General features: G+C 35.5%; 3 protein-coding genes and 1 long non-coding RNA gene across 10 annotated transcripts; 1 reads left to right on the top strand and 3 right to left on the bottom strand.

The window, feature by feature from the left end:
• Positions 1–1,136: 1,136 nt before the first annotated feature.
• Positions 1,137–3,005, top strand: LOC139778490 (uncharacterized). The gene is made up of 3 exons (XR_011719574.1): positions 1,137–1,311; positions 2,073–2,665; positions 2,870–3,005. It is a non-coding gene; the product is annotated as an uncharacterized lncRNA (long non-coding RNA).
• Positions 3,006–3,162: 157 nt separating this feature from the next.
• On the bottom strand, positions 3,163–5,203 carry LOC139778489 (odorant receptor 94b-like). Its single transcript, XM_071716419.1, has 5 exons — positions 4,848–5,203; positions 3,951–4,340; positions 3,658–3,862; positions 3,382–3,537; positions 3,163–3,297 (listed from the first exon to the last, which is right to left on the bottom strand). The coding sequence occupies exons 1-5, from the start codon at positions 5,201–5,203 to the stop codon at positions 3,247–3,249; spliced, it is 1,158 nt and encodes a 385-aa protein (XP_071572520.1). The 3' UTR covers positions 3,163–3,246.
• Positions 5,204–5,281: 78 nt separating this feature from the next.
• Positions 5,282–12,509, bottom strand: LOC139778495 (phospholipase A1 member A-like). Of its 7 annotated transcripts, none has more exons than XM_071716427.1 (8): positions 11,934–12,509; positions 9,259–9,389; positions 8,148–8,202; positions 7,823–7,968; positions 7,509–7,751; positions 6,855–7,055; positions 6,608–6,767; positions 5,282–6,159 (listed from the first exon to the last, which is right to left on the bottom strand). In XM_071716427.1, the coding sequence occupies exons 2-8, from the start codon at positions 9,320–9,322 to the stop codon at positions 6,081–6,083; spliced, it is 948 nt and encodes a 315-aa protein (XP_071572528.1). In that variant the 5' UTR covers positions 9,323–9,389; positions 11,934–12,509; the 3' UTR covers positions 5,282–6,080. The 7 variants fall into 7 exon arrangements, with proteins under 7 accessions (XP_071572528.1, XP_071572527.1, XP_071572532.1 ...); XM_071716426.1 differs by lacking the exon at positions 11,934–12,509 and adding an exon at positions 10,643–10,718; XM_071716431.1 differs by lacking the exon at positions 11,934–12,509 and adding an exon at positions 10,643–10,698 and having other exon boundaries at positions 9,259–9,329.
• Positions 12,510–12,643: 134 nt separating this feature from the next.
• Positions 12,644–16,462, bottom strand: Atg3 (Autophagy-related protein 3). The gene is made up of 6 exons (XM_071716433.1): positions 16,064–16,462; positions 14,438–14,626; positions 14,114–14,350; positions 13,888–14,040; positions 13,674–13,801; positions 12,644–13,584 (listed from the first exon to the last, which is right to left on the bottom strand). The coding sequence occupies exons 1-6, from the start codon at positions 16,133–16,135 to the stop codon at positions 13,422–13,424; spliced, it is 942 nt and encodes a 313-aa protein (XP_071572534.1). The 5' UTR covers positions 16,136–16,462; the 3' UTR covers positions 12,644–13,421.
• Positions 16,463–16,535: the final 73 nt, after the last annotated feature.

Below are 16,535 nucleotides of genomic sequence, written 5' to 3'. Positions count from 1 at the left end.
AGGCATGTGGTAATATTTATCGCAATAACCGGTGATAATAGTTTGGAACGTCTTTCTCAGGCGACGTGAATAAATAATAATAAGAGAAATAGGATCGACAGTATACAATATCAATAAGAATTAAAAGCCTTGCGATCCAAGCCTAGTTCTTTGACGGCTTTATGTTAGTTTCTGTATATATATATACTATATATATACATATAATTTTTCCAACAAACTGCGCGCCGATTAATGTCGGACTTTAAAACACAGTTATTGTTAGAATTAAAAACCCTTCCCTCCCCGGAATTAAATCGACTCGATTTAATTATCTAAAAACTGTAAAGAATTTTATTGCGAAAAAAATTACCTCAGCCAGGGTTCTAATTCTTATTGATTGTATATTGTCGATCCTATTTCTCTTATTATTATTTATTCTTCATATTTAACAAAAATAAACTTTTAGAGACCCTTGCATTTTTGTCATATATCCCATTTGCCATTTATCCCATAGGGGTGGGATAAATGATATTCATAGGTAGAATATACGTCTTATATATAAAAAATCACAAGTAATGTTTATAAATGAGACAATAAAATGTCATAACAAGTTATAAAATGTGTGTAAAAAGTTTATTAAGGTGTAAGAATAATAAACAAATTATAAAAGTGAAAAATTTTAAAAAGAAAATAGACAAACGATAGATGCATTAAAGGTTATTGTTATTATATGATTCAAAAAAAGAAGGAAAAAGAACACATATTAGGAGATTTCAATTTTTACAGAGTATTTATACTATTACTACGTTTACGCGAGCGTTACTTCTGCAGTAACTTACGATAATTCCTTCACGTAAACGGGATTTTCCTTCGCGTAAACGGGATTTTGTAGTAACTTACGATAATTTACTCCGCGTAAACGAGTGAATTATCGATATTGCGATTTTTTTCGTGATTCGCGATTTCTTCTTGCTGTTGATGACACTGCTGATTGAATTAATCGTCGATTAAAGTTAATCGGCGTTGGTCGAAGTGACCCAAAGCTTCAGAAACCGAAAATAATGCGGCCGATAAGGCAAAACTGACATCAGTTTGCGGTCCGGTCGGAAGTCGTCATTACCTAAATCGGTTTAAGTAGTCCACGAAGAGCTGCTGCGCAGTCACCGTGTGCTTCGGTAGCATTGACACTTTGCACAGTTATACTCCGCTCGCTTTACATCGCGTATATCGCGTATATTACATCGTACGAGTGATTGAAGAGAAGAGAAGTTTTTCTTAATAATGGGAAAATTTGCTGTAGTGCTTCTGACACAGTCCCTCCTCATCTTACCGGTACATAACATTTTTCTTGGATTATTCGAGTCGATTTCATCAGAAACTTAAAAGTGCAGTCTGCGCGTTAAGAAAAAAATTATTACGGTGTTTAACAGTGTTCAATAGTAGATTTTATATCTATTTTAATATCAATTAATGGAATTGAATTTATAATATCGAATAAGTTAAATAAAAATAAAGAGAGAATACCTAAAGGTGCCTTTTCACGTTGACGCTCGACGTTGATTTTCAGCAAGCAAAAATCTTCAGAAATAATATCTTTTATTTATATATATATCCATAAAATATTATTACTTGAAGATATTACTTAAAAATAATTAATATTTTACGTATTTCGAAGTCTATGTTTGATTGTACTGGGACGATTAACGACGATTCAGCGACGACGCTGAATATTAAACAAATTCAACTTTATTTCTTTGACGCTAGCGTCAAAGCGAAACCACCTCGTTCGAGTCGACGCTCATTTTCAGCGTATCATGAATTGGCACCTTAACTACGATACAAGCGAAACACGGGGCGCAATCAGATAAGCGGCGATTGTCGAAAAAATCAATCTCAGCAATATGTAATATCGAGTGATCCCATTAGAGATAAATCATATGTAATCAATTGTTTTCTTTTCTAGAAAACAAAATGCGATTTTGAAGTTATTAATCGTGACATTATCGAGATATAGAATATTGCACCGATAAAGGAAAATTAAGAACACGCTGGAGAAAAATGAAGCATTAAAGAACAGCATTTTTCCATTTTAGATTATTCTGGGGAGTCGTTTTCACGGTCATGAATCTTACAAACAGTATTACAATAATCACGTTAATGGCGGATTGAAACCAACGACCGCTTCGTACGAAATGCCCAAGGAATCGTATTACAACCCTAATAAAAGTGACATATGAGATTCTGAAGAAGTATTTTAGACATTTGACGCGATTGTATTCCGTTCAAAATTAATTAATTCAAAATTCATATTTTAAGTCACATAATTTATACCTCAGAAATTATTTATAATATCTATATTCTTGCGATCTTGAAATATAACATTTTAGTAGGTACATCTGTAGATAACGGTATACATGCGAGCGAGGATCGTTTTGGATTTTCGGACGTACGACCAAGAGACTCCACTTTGTCTGTCTATGGTAAAAATTATCTTTAAACTGTGATCTATTATTGCATGTAATATGTATTAATGTAAAGTTCTAAAATTGTCGTAAAAAAACGACATAAAATTCCAGGAGAAATTGATTCATCCGAAAACGGCCGTAAACAAGGATGACGTGTGGCAGTACATCCTCCAGTCAGAGGAGCCAAAGTTCTCTCAAGGTTTACGAATCGAAGCTTGCTCGTGAGTGAAGTAAAAACACTATATATATAAATCAGAGTTTTACAGTTCTTTAATATATATATAAATAATTGTCCAGTCCTTAACATTCATATACAATACGAATAAAAAAAATTATAGAATGAGTATACAGAATATGTAGATCGTAGGACGGGAGCAAGTATAGAATGTTACGAGAAATGTCGCACAATATTGTTCCATTTTCAGAGAGGAGAACGCTAAGTGCGAGGTAATCGACGTGCCCGGTGAGGGATACGTCGCGATGTGCAAGCAGAAATACATTTATCGCGAGCTCACTGCCATTTCCGAAACTGGCAAGATCATTTTTTATTTCTTCCGATTTCCCGTGAGCTGTTGCTGTCACATTGAGTACAGAGCCGGTGAGGGGAGTGCGAGAGAAAGATCATTCTCAGAAGATATCTCTCCTCGGTTTATGCGAAAGACATACGTATAAGAATATTTAAAAAAATAGCTACATATTTTTAAACTTTTTTTTCACTTTCATTATTCACGTGGAGATAATTAGTTGGCCACCAGGTTTCTTTTGAACGCGAGACCGAAGAAAAGATTTGCTTTCACTTGTACTAAGACCTCTGTATAAGGACGTTGTACGCCGAGTAAGATATTTTGATAATCTGAAAGAATGAGAATTAAAACTGCTGGATTTATTAAAAATCCTTTTACAATTGCTAATATCACCGTAATATTATCTTACGGACCTTCATAAACGATTCGTTGGACAAAGTAACGATGTGTCCGCTAGTTATCTTGATTGGTCTCTTAGCTCGCGTAATTATCATCAAAAGGGTCTTCATTAAATCAGCAGGAAGCATCGGCCAATCCATCTCGTAAACAGCGCTTCCGATTTCAGTGCTCTATGTATATTTGAAAATAAACTAATTTAAAAAAAAGTTTACTAAACTGGCTTCAAGTAAGTTAAACATTCCTAAAGAAGATAGCGGCTTTAAAAGTTCAAGATTTTTTTAATGACTGACCTTTAGTGTCACTTCGTTACCGAACCAGCAGTACAAATAAATCTGCATAAGCATGCAACCGAGGTACGACGAGCTCCACGCGAACTCGAGGCTCAGCAAGTTCTTCGTCAACATTTTGTAGATGCTGAGGCAAAGCACCGTCGAGCTTATGGTGAATTGCACGAAAATCATTATGGTGAACACCGCATTGATGCGTTCCGCGAATCTGCACCATTATATGATTATCCCTTTCAATATATATATAGATATATTTATTTCCTTTTCTTCACGCGCGAATAAGCTCTTATCTTCACCTGTACACGAAGCGATGATGATGAACGAGTTCGCGGATCAGTCGCTGCTCTCGCGCCTTGAGATCGTTCTCCGAGGTACTGTATTTCCGGGCCTCCCGCAGCGAATCCGGCAACGTGCGAGCGCGATGGCAGAGTATATCCAGTTGGGCGCAGGTCTGAATCATGAAACCGGAGATGAGTGTCTCGTGGGCGACGCTGGCGTTCGCGCAGACCATCAGCCCGATGGTCTGGTGCAACATAGTCGCCCAGAAAGCGGCCGTTGACGAGATGTCGTAGGGCACCCAGTCGGACAGAGGTAAGGTCCGAGTGTTGATGAAGAACTGAAATTGCGCGACCGTGGCGAAGAAGACGGCCGACTCGTTGAGTATCTCGCAGCATATGGTGATTATCCTGAAGAAACAATGGAGAAATACCTATTGGGAAAATCCCTAGTGGAAAAATGTCTTAGAATTTTTCGTATTATTAATCAGAATTTTTATGAAAATTTTAAGACTTTCTCAGAATTTTAAGATTTTCCCAGATTTTTTATACAAATTGAAACATTTTTCCAAAAATTTACGTACAAAATAATAATAAAATATAAAATATTTTAGAAGTATCTGAGAAATTTGACATATTTTATTCAGATTTTCTCATAAATCTAAAATATTAGAAACTTTTAGAAAATTGTTCACCAGGAATTGGAGAAGCATGAGCCGTGCGAACGTGTTTAAATAGAGATTATACTGGATCTCTCCCCTAATACTTATATAAATATTTCTATAAGTATTTAGTCTATTGATTGCCGAATCTTCAATCGTTCTCTTGGATTTTTGTCTCGCTTAAAAAAATCGTTTCAAAAATAATAATATAAAATTCAAACATAGTTCTTGTAAAGTTAAATTTCACGATACGCACTTCGCACTGCGATCGAAGCGTCGCTGAATATCCATTTCGCGATCGTCCCTGGGTACGCAGATGTCCTTCAGCAGCATATCGGTGAGATCGATGATCTCGTCCCGACGTAGCGTCAGATTCGTCACCTTGCAGCTGACGCCGAGCACCGATAAGAACAGCGAGAATTTCTCGATGAACGTCTCGAGATCCTCGATTATGAAGCAGTCGACCAAGCCGCAAAACGTGAACGAGTAAAGTAGAAAATTCATCGCGATAGAATAAACGATGTACGCCCAATACTTGACGGATGTCAAGTCGACGGGTCGCCAGTATCCGGTGTACGTCAATAGCGCGAACGACAAGGGAAGAGTGTGCATCGTTCGCGGTTAAGAGTCCGAAGGAAGGTCTCGAAGATCTTAAGGTATCTCGATAAAAATATTTCTTGCGAGACAATATTTCTTCTGAGAATGCTATTATATTGCACAGTTTCCATTTCTTGACATTTCATATATCGTACATTTTATATTCTTACTCTCTCTCTCACTTAGGAATTACTTTGACTTCCGCTGTAGATAATTCATGCAGAAATAAGTTTTCTTTTTCTAATCGTTTCATGAAACATTACATGCAATTCTACAAAGACTATCGTATGCTATTATAAGGGGCATGCCACAGTTATTACGATAGTTCCGCCTTATTTAAAAATGTACGTTACAGCATAAATTTACTATGCTCGCTATCCCGCTGTCATCGTCGCGATCGATATACGCGAGCCTCGGATCTCAACGTTGGAATACTTCTTAATCTATATACTTTATATATATAATAATTACTTCTAGAAACTTCAAACGACCATATTATATCCATTAGCTTTGCATTTTTAACACAAACGCGAATTACGAGAAAAGTATCAAGAGCCGCAGTGATGTGACAATCATCAAGTTGGATATTGAATTAATGATGACGTTATTATATTGTGTGCGTCGGAAGGCAGAAGACGTCTGGACATTCGCGGAATAATATAGCGACAACCCGGTTATTGCAAGAAATGTTGTCTTCGAGTGTCCATTAATATACAATAAACGTAGCATAATAATATACAATAAACGTAGCATAAAGTATGCGCATTGCAGAGGCCGATATACATTCTCTCTCTAATTGTTTCTTTCTCTTTCGTATTAGTAAGAGAATTCGCAATTTTTTCTGAAAATCTTGCGATATCCTTTTTATATCGCAATTCTCAACATGGCGCAATTAATTCGTCGACATCATTCCTTTCTCGGCCAATCCGAAAGGACTTTCAGCCTTCGTCGTAAGATAGACGGTCCCCTGTCTGAAAAAAAAGAAAAAAGTAAGTATTTTGTAATCATACATTTCAAAAAGATTGAAAATGGGGGAAAAATGGTTAAAAAATTTCTCATTCCTTATAATAATTTTAAAAATTTTCTATATTTAAAATTTACGAATTTTTCTAAAAAATTATTTTAAACTTCAAATCTTATAAGTTTTTTTCGGAAATTACAGAATAAAAAATGTTAAAATATTTCAGATTTTACATAAACAAAGAATTCTAGGGAAGATGTAAATTTTTTCTGCATTTTTGAAAAGTGTTCCAATTTGTATATAAAACCTGAGAAATTTTCTAAAAAGTTATAAAATCTATAGAAGTTTTGGAAAATTATATGGTAAATTTTAAGAAAATTTTTTACTAGACTATAATTTTGTAAAATAACAATCTGTTCTTAAATAATTTCTTTAAAATACAGAATTTTTGTACTGACACGCTGGTCGGAGTGGCATATCCCATAACGGTCCGTGTATTATTATTGCATTCGCCGTAGGTAAAGTCAGATAACGAAGGACAGTGCACGCCCAAGAAGGCAGATTCATCGGTCAGAGACTCGGCATAGAATCTCCAGGAACGATGGTGACTGCAGAAATCTGAAACGACAAAAATCGAGATGTGAAAAATATAATCTGCAAGTATATAAGTTTATTTGCAAGTTCTAAAAGAGAAAAAATATATACCCTCTTCGCTGAAAAATCTGGGGCGTGGCGGACAACCGGGTTGTATGCGTATACCACGGTTTGGGAAAAAGTCCACTGTGCCCGTAGTCTTGGAGATACCATAAAATCCAGAATCCGTGCGTATGATATCCACAAAACGAGCATCGGAAGACGAAAGACTAGGCTGGAGAAGATGGAAAAGGGGGCCAGCCGGATCCAGTCCTATATATACAAAAGTATCTTTAAATATGGCATTCGTATTTATGTTTTAATCGAGATTATACACAGAGAAAAAAATTATGTTGTAGCAACAGCATTAGAGCTAATTGGAAATAATCTTTTTAATTCAATAACAGTATTAATGAAAACAATACTTATTTTATCAAAACAAAAGCATGACGTTTAAATTAACAAGATTATTTCCAATTAGCTCTAATGCTGTTGATACATCATTTCTTTCGTGTATATATGTATATGAGGCATTCTCGCTGAAATTTTCAAGTTTTGACCCTGACCTACTCCAATAATTGAGGGGGAAAAAAGGGGGAAAATTATCAAAGTATTTTAAGATCTTTCGTTATTCACAAAGTATTTCAAGGTACTTCAGTTCTAAATATAGCAGAAATAAAATCAAGATAAAATCAATTTTGATAAAAAGAACTTGTAGACTTTCACCTGTAATTCTAGGAATCTGAAAGCTGACTTTTCTGCCGATATAACCGGAAATTTGGCTACCCATGGAGTGTGAGACAATGTGCAATTTTTCCGTATCAAAGCCCGAGTTTTTCATCTCATCGAGAGCAGTCGCGACAGCATCTGCTATGCGAGGGGCACTCATCGTCACTATTAGGTACGAGTTGCTCGCTAATTTACCGTAATCCACCGCGACAACGTTGTGATCATTTCTCTTTAAGTAAGCTGAAAAAATGAAAGTAATTTAAATGCTTTTCGTAATGCACATTATTTGTCGTCAAAGTATATATGTATACCTTCCACCACCGTTTGCACGCTCTCTTTTTCAAGATGTTCCGTGAAGCCGTGAATATACAACACCGTCGGCTTGCTGTTGTCTATTCGAGATGTAATCGCGCTGGCATTCTCCAGCGGGTAGTCGGCATATTCGTCCATAGTGGTCCTAAAAGAGATAAATATTAGATCAATACTGAAAATAGATTTATCGGAAATTAATTTTATCTTGCGTCGAAGAAGATATCGTTCCAAAAAATGCAATTGATTTCTTTTATCTCAAGAATTTAATTTCAAGTGATAAAAGATAAAAGTGATAAAAGAAATCGAAAGTGGAAAAATAAGTACCCAATATAAATACGTAGAAAAATGCTGTCGTAGTCATCCTCGCCAGACGCTCTGCCTACGAAAAAATAGATTTGACTAACTTCTTGTGATCAAATTTCTCAGTGGTCGAATCGGTAAATCGGCCAATAAAATCCCCTGGTAGAAAAATGTCTCAGAATTTTTCATGTTATTAATTAGAATTTCTATAAAAATTTTAGGACTTTCTCATAATGCTAGAAATTTTTTAGATTTTTTTATACGAATTGGAACGTTTTTCCAAGTTTTTTTAAGAACTTATTTCATTTTTTGACATTTTCGAAAAATGTAAATACGCCATTGTAAAGAGCACAAAAAGCCATAAAACTTTTGTATAAAACATTTTTTGATACGTTATATTTTCGAAGAGAGAGATATTCGCTAAAAATAAAAAAAATCCGTTATTTTCGAGGAGTTGTTTCATCCCCTAAACGTTGAGACAAGCAGCTTAAAAAAATATGGGTCTAATATTTTTTGATGCTCTACAACATATCCAAAGTCCATCAAAATTGAGGGACAGTTCCGATTATTCCATTGTAAGCCTCAATTCTTTGAAACTGAAAAAATATGAGACATTTTTTCACCAGGGTCTTTACAATGATTTAAAAAAGATGCTTATTAGCATCAAAATTTCAATAAAAATATTATCGATTTAAGTATGTGGATTTTCTGTTCTAACAAAAAGTTGTGTTTTAAGACCAACAAATAACCGACGTGCAGTTTACTAACAATAAGTTGGAAAAAGTATACAAAATTCGCATAAAAATATTATTATTAGACTACAAGATCCAGTTCGATCGAAAATAACATTTTCTCTAATTAATTGCAACTTCTTTTTCTTGTGTCAAACATTGCTTATATCTAAACAAGACATAGGGGAAAAATAATTTGTAACAAAATATTTCTTCAATGTAATATAAGAATTTTCTTAAAATACTATTTACTTGAGATCTTTGAAATTCAGTAAAAGAGGTATCATTGATGTGTAATAAAATAAATGTATTTTAATTCTTAATTATATATATATATATACACACACACACACACAACTAATGAATTTTCTTAATCATGTATTGAATTAAAAATCAATACTTACCAACTGCAATCGCGTATATTATCACAATGGTGAAAGCAAATTGTCGAAAAGTGTGACTTATCATTGTGGCTCTGAAATCGATTCCACCAACAAAAATGGATTTCTGGACAGACCAAACTTGAAATTTTTTCCTGCGCACAGCAATATATAAGCCACGTTGCTAATTTATACACTGTTAAATTTATGAGACATTCCGTTATCTAATATCGCCCTGTTTGCCTTACTGCGTATAAAGACTGTGTATAAAGAACACACACGTGTCAAACGTCGGATAATCTTCTATCTGGCAGAAAGTTGATTATGCCGAATACGACGATCATAATAAAAAAAATTACAAACATCGAAAAAATGGAAAATAATGATTATTAACTGATTATTATTGAATGATACATAGCGAATATGCACAATTATTCTCACAAAATTAATTAAATATATTTGAAAATTTTCATATTATTTAAAAACACATTTTTATAACTATTTGTAAGAATGCAGATAGTAAAGTCCTAAAATAAGTAATTCTGAAATAATAATTCTAAAATAAATGTAAATTTAAACAACTTTTTAATACTTTGTTTATAGGCCTAGTTTACACCGACCGTTTGGTACGCGTACCAAGTACTATATTCGTATCAAATCCGTATCAAATCTCGGGTTATATACCGGTGTAAACCGAGATTTGATAAGGATTTGATACAAATATAGTAGGGGAGACTGGGGCTCGTTGGCACCGTTTTCACAATTTCGGCATTTGAGTTTTTAAACAACTAATTATCATGATTAAACAGTACTAATATGATATAGAGAGAACCTTTCTCTACATTTTCGTGCTAAGAACGCTCCTGTATACTGTATATTATAGTTTCTTTGTAATAAGTGAAATACGAATATGCTGCATTGTAGCCAACTTGCCCTGATAGTAGGCAGCAACAACAAGTCAAGCTAAGCATTCCTTGATATGAGCCAACATACCCCATCCCTACATACGTTTAATTTCAGTCATTTTCTTACAATAAATTACTGTTGTTCCTCAAAATGACATGTCGTATAGTAATAGAAACTTTTCTTTTAACTAATAATACGTCACTTTGATTTATTTCTCAAGCTGAAGGGCATTAATACGATATTTTAAAACGCTCGAAAATTTACTTGCCACCTCTTGAATTAGAGTTTCCTCTTTTTCTATTGTAATACTTGTTTGATTTAAATAAAACTTTGGGAAAAGTACCTATATCATAAAAGAGATATTTTGTGATAACTTTTCCATTATTTCTTTCGCTATAAACACATAAACGGAACGCATTGCCAACTTGCCTCTTGTGCCAACAAGCCCCGGTCTCCTCTACTTGGTACGCGTACCAAACGATCGGTGTAACTTAGGCCATACTTTCGAAATACTTGCTAATTTTGCGAATTCACTATGTCCACTAAAATGCACAGCAGCTGTGACGCACATAATGTATATACATATAATTTAATGATAATATTTCATGGTCAATTGTCACTTTTATCACTCGGAAATATGTCACAAATGTAGATATATAGCAGATATGTGTATATAAAATTATATAATTCCGTTGATTAAAACACATGCAGTAAGTTTAATCTTTATATATTTTTTAAAGATGCAAAATCATTGGTAACATATTTCATAGGAAATATGTCATTACAAAATATTTTACAGGAAATATGTTAATGCTTTCTTTACGTTCTTTTTTACAACATATATTTACAAAATTAAAATAATAACTTTATATTATTTTGAACAAGAAATAAATTATGGTTTATATTACAGGTTTTGTGTATTGGTCAGCAGCTTTTTTCAGTTGCATATGTAAATTTCACAATCGAGGATGATAATTATTAAAGACATTTAGTATGTTATTATAATTTTTAATTTGGAAATTATTACAAAAATGTTATCGACGTATCTATAAAAAATGGGAATCACAAAAATCTTATGATTTTAAGTAGCATGTCTCAAGGACATCCATTACAATGTCTGCAAGGATAGGTGAGAGAGAAGACCCCATGGGGCTGCCAGAGAAATCTGTTCATTAAAATAAAAGTTTAGAAGATAAAACCAAATCGATAGCGTATAAAAATTGTGTTAAGTTCTGTCACACGGAAGATATGTGGTTCCACCTCTCTCTCTCTTCTTTCCTTTTAAAACCAATTCTTCGAGAATATGAATAGTGCTATAACATCAAGTGAGACAAGTAATTTATCAGCACTAATTTTCGTATTACTAATTTTAGTCACAAAGGAGAGTGGGCCTATTATGTAACTCTTAACGACAGTTTCGTTATCGTTATATTTGCGTTGCGCAGATATTATATATGATAAAAAAGCTGCGCAACGACAATATAACGATAACAAATTGTCTTTAAGAGTTACAGAATCAGTTATCTTTAATGTATAACTTAGGTTTCAGAATAGCGTCATGTAGGATGTTGTGAAGGAAACTGGCTATATATTGTGAAGAGGACTACCCACCGCGGAATTAAACAATGATTCGCAACGAAAAACCGTTTTTATGAATCTTAATATGTCTTATACAAAACTAATCCTAGTTATGGCATTGCGCCAAAAAGTCAAGAAACTAAAATATTAAACATTAATCAGTGGAAGTAGTAGAAAAGAAATAACTAATAAATAATATAAATTAGAGAACTTACAGGTTTTGTGCGTCATGTACAGTAAAACGTGACAATGTAAAAGATGAGTGTAGAAAACATGTCAGTATCACTCGCAGGTTGGCTTGCTAACTTCTAAATCAATTTTTGTTTATCACAACTATAATTTTACCATCTACTGGGCCTACCGGCGAATATAGATTTACAATGAGGTTGTTCTGCGAAACATCTTAATTATAAAGACTGATAATAGAATTATTTTCGTTCTATTATCAGTCTCTATAATTAAGATGTTCCGCAGAACAGCCACATTGTAAATCTATAACTTAGTTTACACTTGATAAGCCCACAAACCATGGTCGAAACGTTGTGTATTTGAATATTATTAATAAATGGCCAGTTGGGTCGAATTAAACCATCTGCTTTAGTCTTCGATAAAAATAGTAGATTTATATATTTAATTTCATATCTAATCTATGTTTACTATATCTAAATTGCTCATAAAACAATGAGTGCGACATCGTGTCACACAATGTCCCATAATTCTGTCAGGTGTGCTCACTTAATCGCACTATCTTAATTTATATACCGGTAGATTTATGGGAATGTCACGGATTACCGGTGGAAATAATTATGTGTATCTCCTTAACGTGCAAGGAAGTAAATCAGAGGGGAAACGGTCGACCGGAAAAGGCTAAATTTTAGTCACCTCGCTGTGACGGCGAGTGATAAATAAACTGGTCACACACAAGTACTATTTGGATTATTCCAATTTATTTTCGTATAATTAACGATAACCGATTTTGATAAATATTTAAGCTTCTTTTGTAAATAAGTTAACAAATAATCAGCTTAATTATAAACATATAAGAAATAGGAAATTACTTCCGTATTTCTCTCTCTCTCTCTCTTTCTGCCGATTCCTTTCGTTGCTTAATCAGTGTAGCCTTTATTTTTCGCTTATTGTCTAAGGCCGGTTCTACAATCAGTCGTATGTCGAAGTCGGATGTCGGAACGCAGCCGATGGTCCAATAAGAGAATTTCTTTTTTGAAAACGAATTTTCCTCATTGGACCATCGGCTACGTTCAAATATCCGACTCCGACATACGACTGATTGTAGAACCGGCTTAACGGTTGTCAAGTAAAATATCTATTCAACTCAGTATCTTGCAATGTAAAAAAGTGGAGGTGTATGTTTGCTTAAAATTAATTAGGACAAGTGTACAAATGGATCCTTAAATGCTGAACACTCGAGATCCGTACAGTTTCATATCTTTGGATTCTCGGGAGTGGGATGTTTATATCGTTCGATATTCTTATCATAATTTCTGGACCCTCAAAGGTCATTCAAGATGCATGAAATTCTCTTGGATCCTTATAATTTCGAATATCCTGACGATTTTCGCACTTATAATAAAAAGCGTAGTAAACATCGATACACATTTATCCCGCGTATCCACTAAATACAGTTGGTAAGCAATTTATATTAATCATAATACAATGCTGATAACTTAGCACTAGTGACGCATTTAGCCGATCGCATTTAGCATAAAATTTTGCGTATAGTCATATTCGATCGTCGGTATGACAGACTGAACGAATTTCAGAAATATTATAAGGTACATGTGTACTCCTAATTCTCCACCGCCCTCCATCACCGTCTCCATGATTTTCTTCATCACTTCAGCGTGCCTGCGCAAACAATGAATCGTTTAACTTAATCATCCATCAAATTTCGCGAATCTAACGAATTTAGGTCGGATACTCTTTCGCCCTTTTACCTGCAGGGATGAACAGAAGCCATAGGAGGACCAGGCATGTGCGGGTGGGTCTCCATCGTGACCGTCTTTTTAGCGTGATCTTGACTAACATCTTCGTACATCTCTTCTACGCTAAGCGGTTTCCGATTCTAATGATAAAATAATTAGTATAGTGGAAGGAGATGCAATAATTCAAAGATTTAAGAAACCAGGAAGAAATAAATATGCGTCTTACCTCATTGTATCCAAACAACCATAATCTGGGTGTTTGATAATATTTATCGTATGTAATGTACAAGTCATAGGTGCGAGTGCGAATAATCTCTCCCTCCGTAAACGAGTCCCGCTTCTCGTGGCTAGTTTTCTTAGAGCTTTCCGTCGCCGCGTGCTATAAGGAAAATCGATTTCTACAATTATTAATTCAGGAAATTCTCCTTCTTCTGCAAATTTGTGTTTGCTACCTTATCCTGCTCATCCAGCATGCCGCTGATTTCGAAGGCCTCCATATCAGCGGCGTCCTCGTCATCCTCATCCTCGTCCGCATTGTCTTGAGATGGCTCCCCCAGCGACTCTTCCAGTGCCATTTCCGTCACTCTTTCGTCCAGACCAGCGACACTGGCGTAATGATGGGTGTCTACCCAACCGCCTTCAGGATCGTCAGCTTCTATAATACATTCTTGCTCGTTGCTGTATTCCATCTACAAATGCAGAATAAACGATATTATTATTGTATATACAAACTAAAGGGAGAAAATTGCATGCTACTTATGCAAGCATGATGTTACCTGCTTACATCGACGCGTGCAAGGAACATTACGAGTCAGCAGGAACTGTTTGCCTTTTGGTAAGTAAGACTTTGCCCTATCCTCGTCGCCGGTTGCCCACTGCCACGTGGGACAATGATGCACCAAATGGTCGCCGGCTGCTACAAATTCCTCTGGTGTCAAGACACCCGTTTCTCGGAATTTGCTTTCCTTAAAAGAAAGAACCGTGCGATTTTACATGAATATAGAATGTCCAATAAATCACAATGCAACGATAAAACTATGTAAGAAAAATCAATAAGAATGATATTATAGTCAAATCTGTTAAAAACAAATTTTGTGAAGTGCCTGCTACAAAATTAAATCAACAGTTTTACACAATTTTTCACATAAATACCGAATGTCCGATAAATCACGAAGCAACCGACAAAAAAGTGTTATGTAAAAGAAATCGATAAAAACTATCCAGATAGCTAAATCTGTCGAAAATAAATTTTGTAAAGTACAAACTTTATCGGCAGAATACTAACAGAATGATAGATTGACTCCAGAAACCAAGCAAAACCTATCATATTGTCGCCATTTAAATGATCATCCGTTTAAATGGTTACAAACTGATAAATTTTATTTGGTTTCTACTAATAATCTACTGTCAGATTATGTCAATAGCAGATTGACATTAACTGCGTCTGTAACTGCAAAATGCAGTTAATGTCAATCTGCCGGAATACTTCGCTCAAATCTGCTGGCAAACTAGTGGGCATACTCCCAGGTAGCCAAACCAACGCAGACAGATTCTCAGCAGAGCTCAGAGCCTGCAGTAAATTTTTAATGTCGGAAAGGCAACAAATTTCACACAGAAGCTGCTCTATCAGACGATGTGGTCAAAAACTGTTTCCAGAAAGACAGAACCTGCTGACAGGCAATATAAGCAGATTGACAGCAGAAATTGTAGAAATCATCCAATCTGCTCATATTGCCTCTCAGTAGGCTCTCTCTGCATGGTTTCTGCTGCCAATCTGTTGTCTAATTATGTTAGCAGACTCTGCTGGTAGAAACATGAGTTCTGAATGCAGTTGATGTCAGTTTTCTGACATGTTTTTTAATCTGTTACCAATCTGCCAGCATACTGCTGTGATTTGGCTTACTGGAGCTGTTACCACTGTGCTTAAGGGGATCCTAAAGCCGTCTGTAATCCCGACACTTAAAGTGTAAGTTTGCAATAATGCTTTTTCACAGTAAATTTTTTTGTTTAGAGTCTAAACCTAATTCTGACAACGGTATCGTATTTTTGGATGTAATCCGCAGGGCATGCCACAGTCTTTTTATAACAATACATTGTAGAATTTTTATATAAAGCGAATGTTTTCGCAAGTTGAGGTTAAAACAAGTGTCGATATTACAGGCGGCTTTAGGATTCCCTTAATGAGTACAGAGTGACTTTTTTATCGGTTGTATAATCTTCGAGAAGTAAAGAGAATCTATATCCTGCATATTTTATTCGTTTCTCTATTTTTTTTTTCATTAGTTACATCAGATTTCCTGTGCATCTCCCTTCATTGTTCGGCACTTAATCAAACCAAAATATCTAATCTACTCCAAATTATCAACGTGCAATTTCCGGTGCAGCAAGTGAATGGAAATTACCTTCAGCACCGGCGTCAAGTATTCAGCGACGCCCAGCGCAGTGCCCTTCACGGAATTTATTACACTTTGCATTGTTGATGATTCCTTCGCGGCGATATCGGAGAGAGAAAGAGAGCTACACACACACACACACACACACACACACACACACACAGACTGACAGACTGTATCTGTCAGACTGTGCAAGAGAGAGACAGAGAGAAAGAGAGAAAAACAGCAATGTTGCTCAGCGGAGTCTCATCCCAGTCTACGATGAAAGAGCTTTTCCTTCCTGCGTCGCGATGCCCGCTCGTCGTTCGCTCTTTCCCGGCTCGCCGGATCGATTCGCGTTCGAACGAAGTGGCACGCAAACCTCGTCCGACAGGTGACCCAAGGTGACCACGGCAAACCACTGCGGACCGCGGGACGCGAGAAATCGGTAGATGGACGATGGATGCGCGGTCGGACGCCGGACGTCGTCGCAGCGAGCTGG

This window comes from Temnothorax nylanderi, unplaced genomic scaffold (genome assembly GCF_030848795.1).
Source record: "Temnothorax nylanderi isolate EJ_2023f unplaced genomic scaffold, tnyl_v1.0 TNYL_tig0185_pilon, whole genome shotgun sequence".
In the NCBI taxonomy this organism is placed as follows: domain Eukaryota; kingdom Metazoa; phylum Arthropoda; class Insecta; order Hymenoptera; family Formicidae; genus Temnothorax; species Temnothorax nylanderi.
Note: the sequence above shows the minus strand (reverse complement) of the source record. Positions and strands in the feature narration are given on the sequence as shown.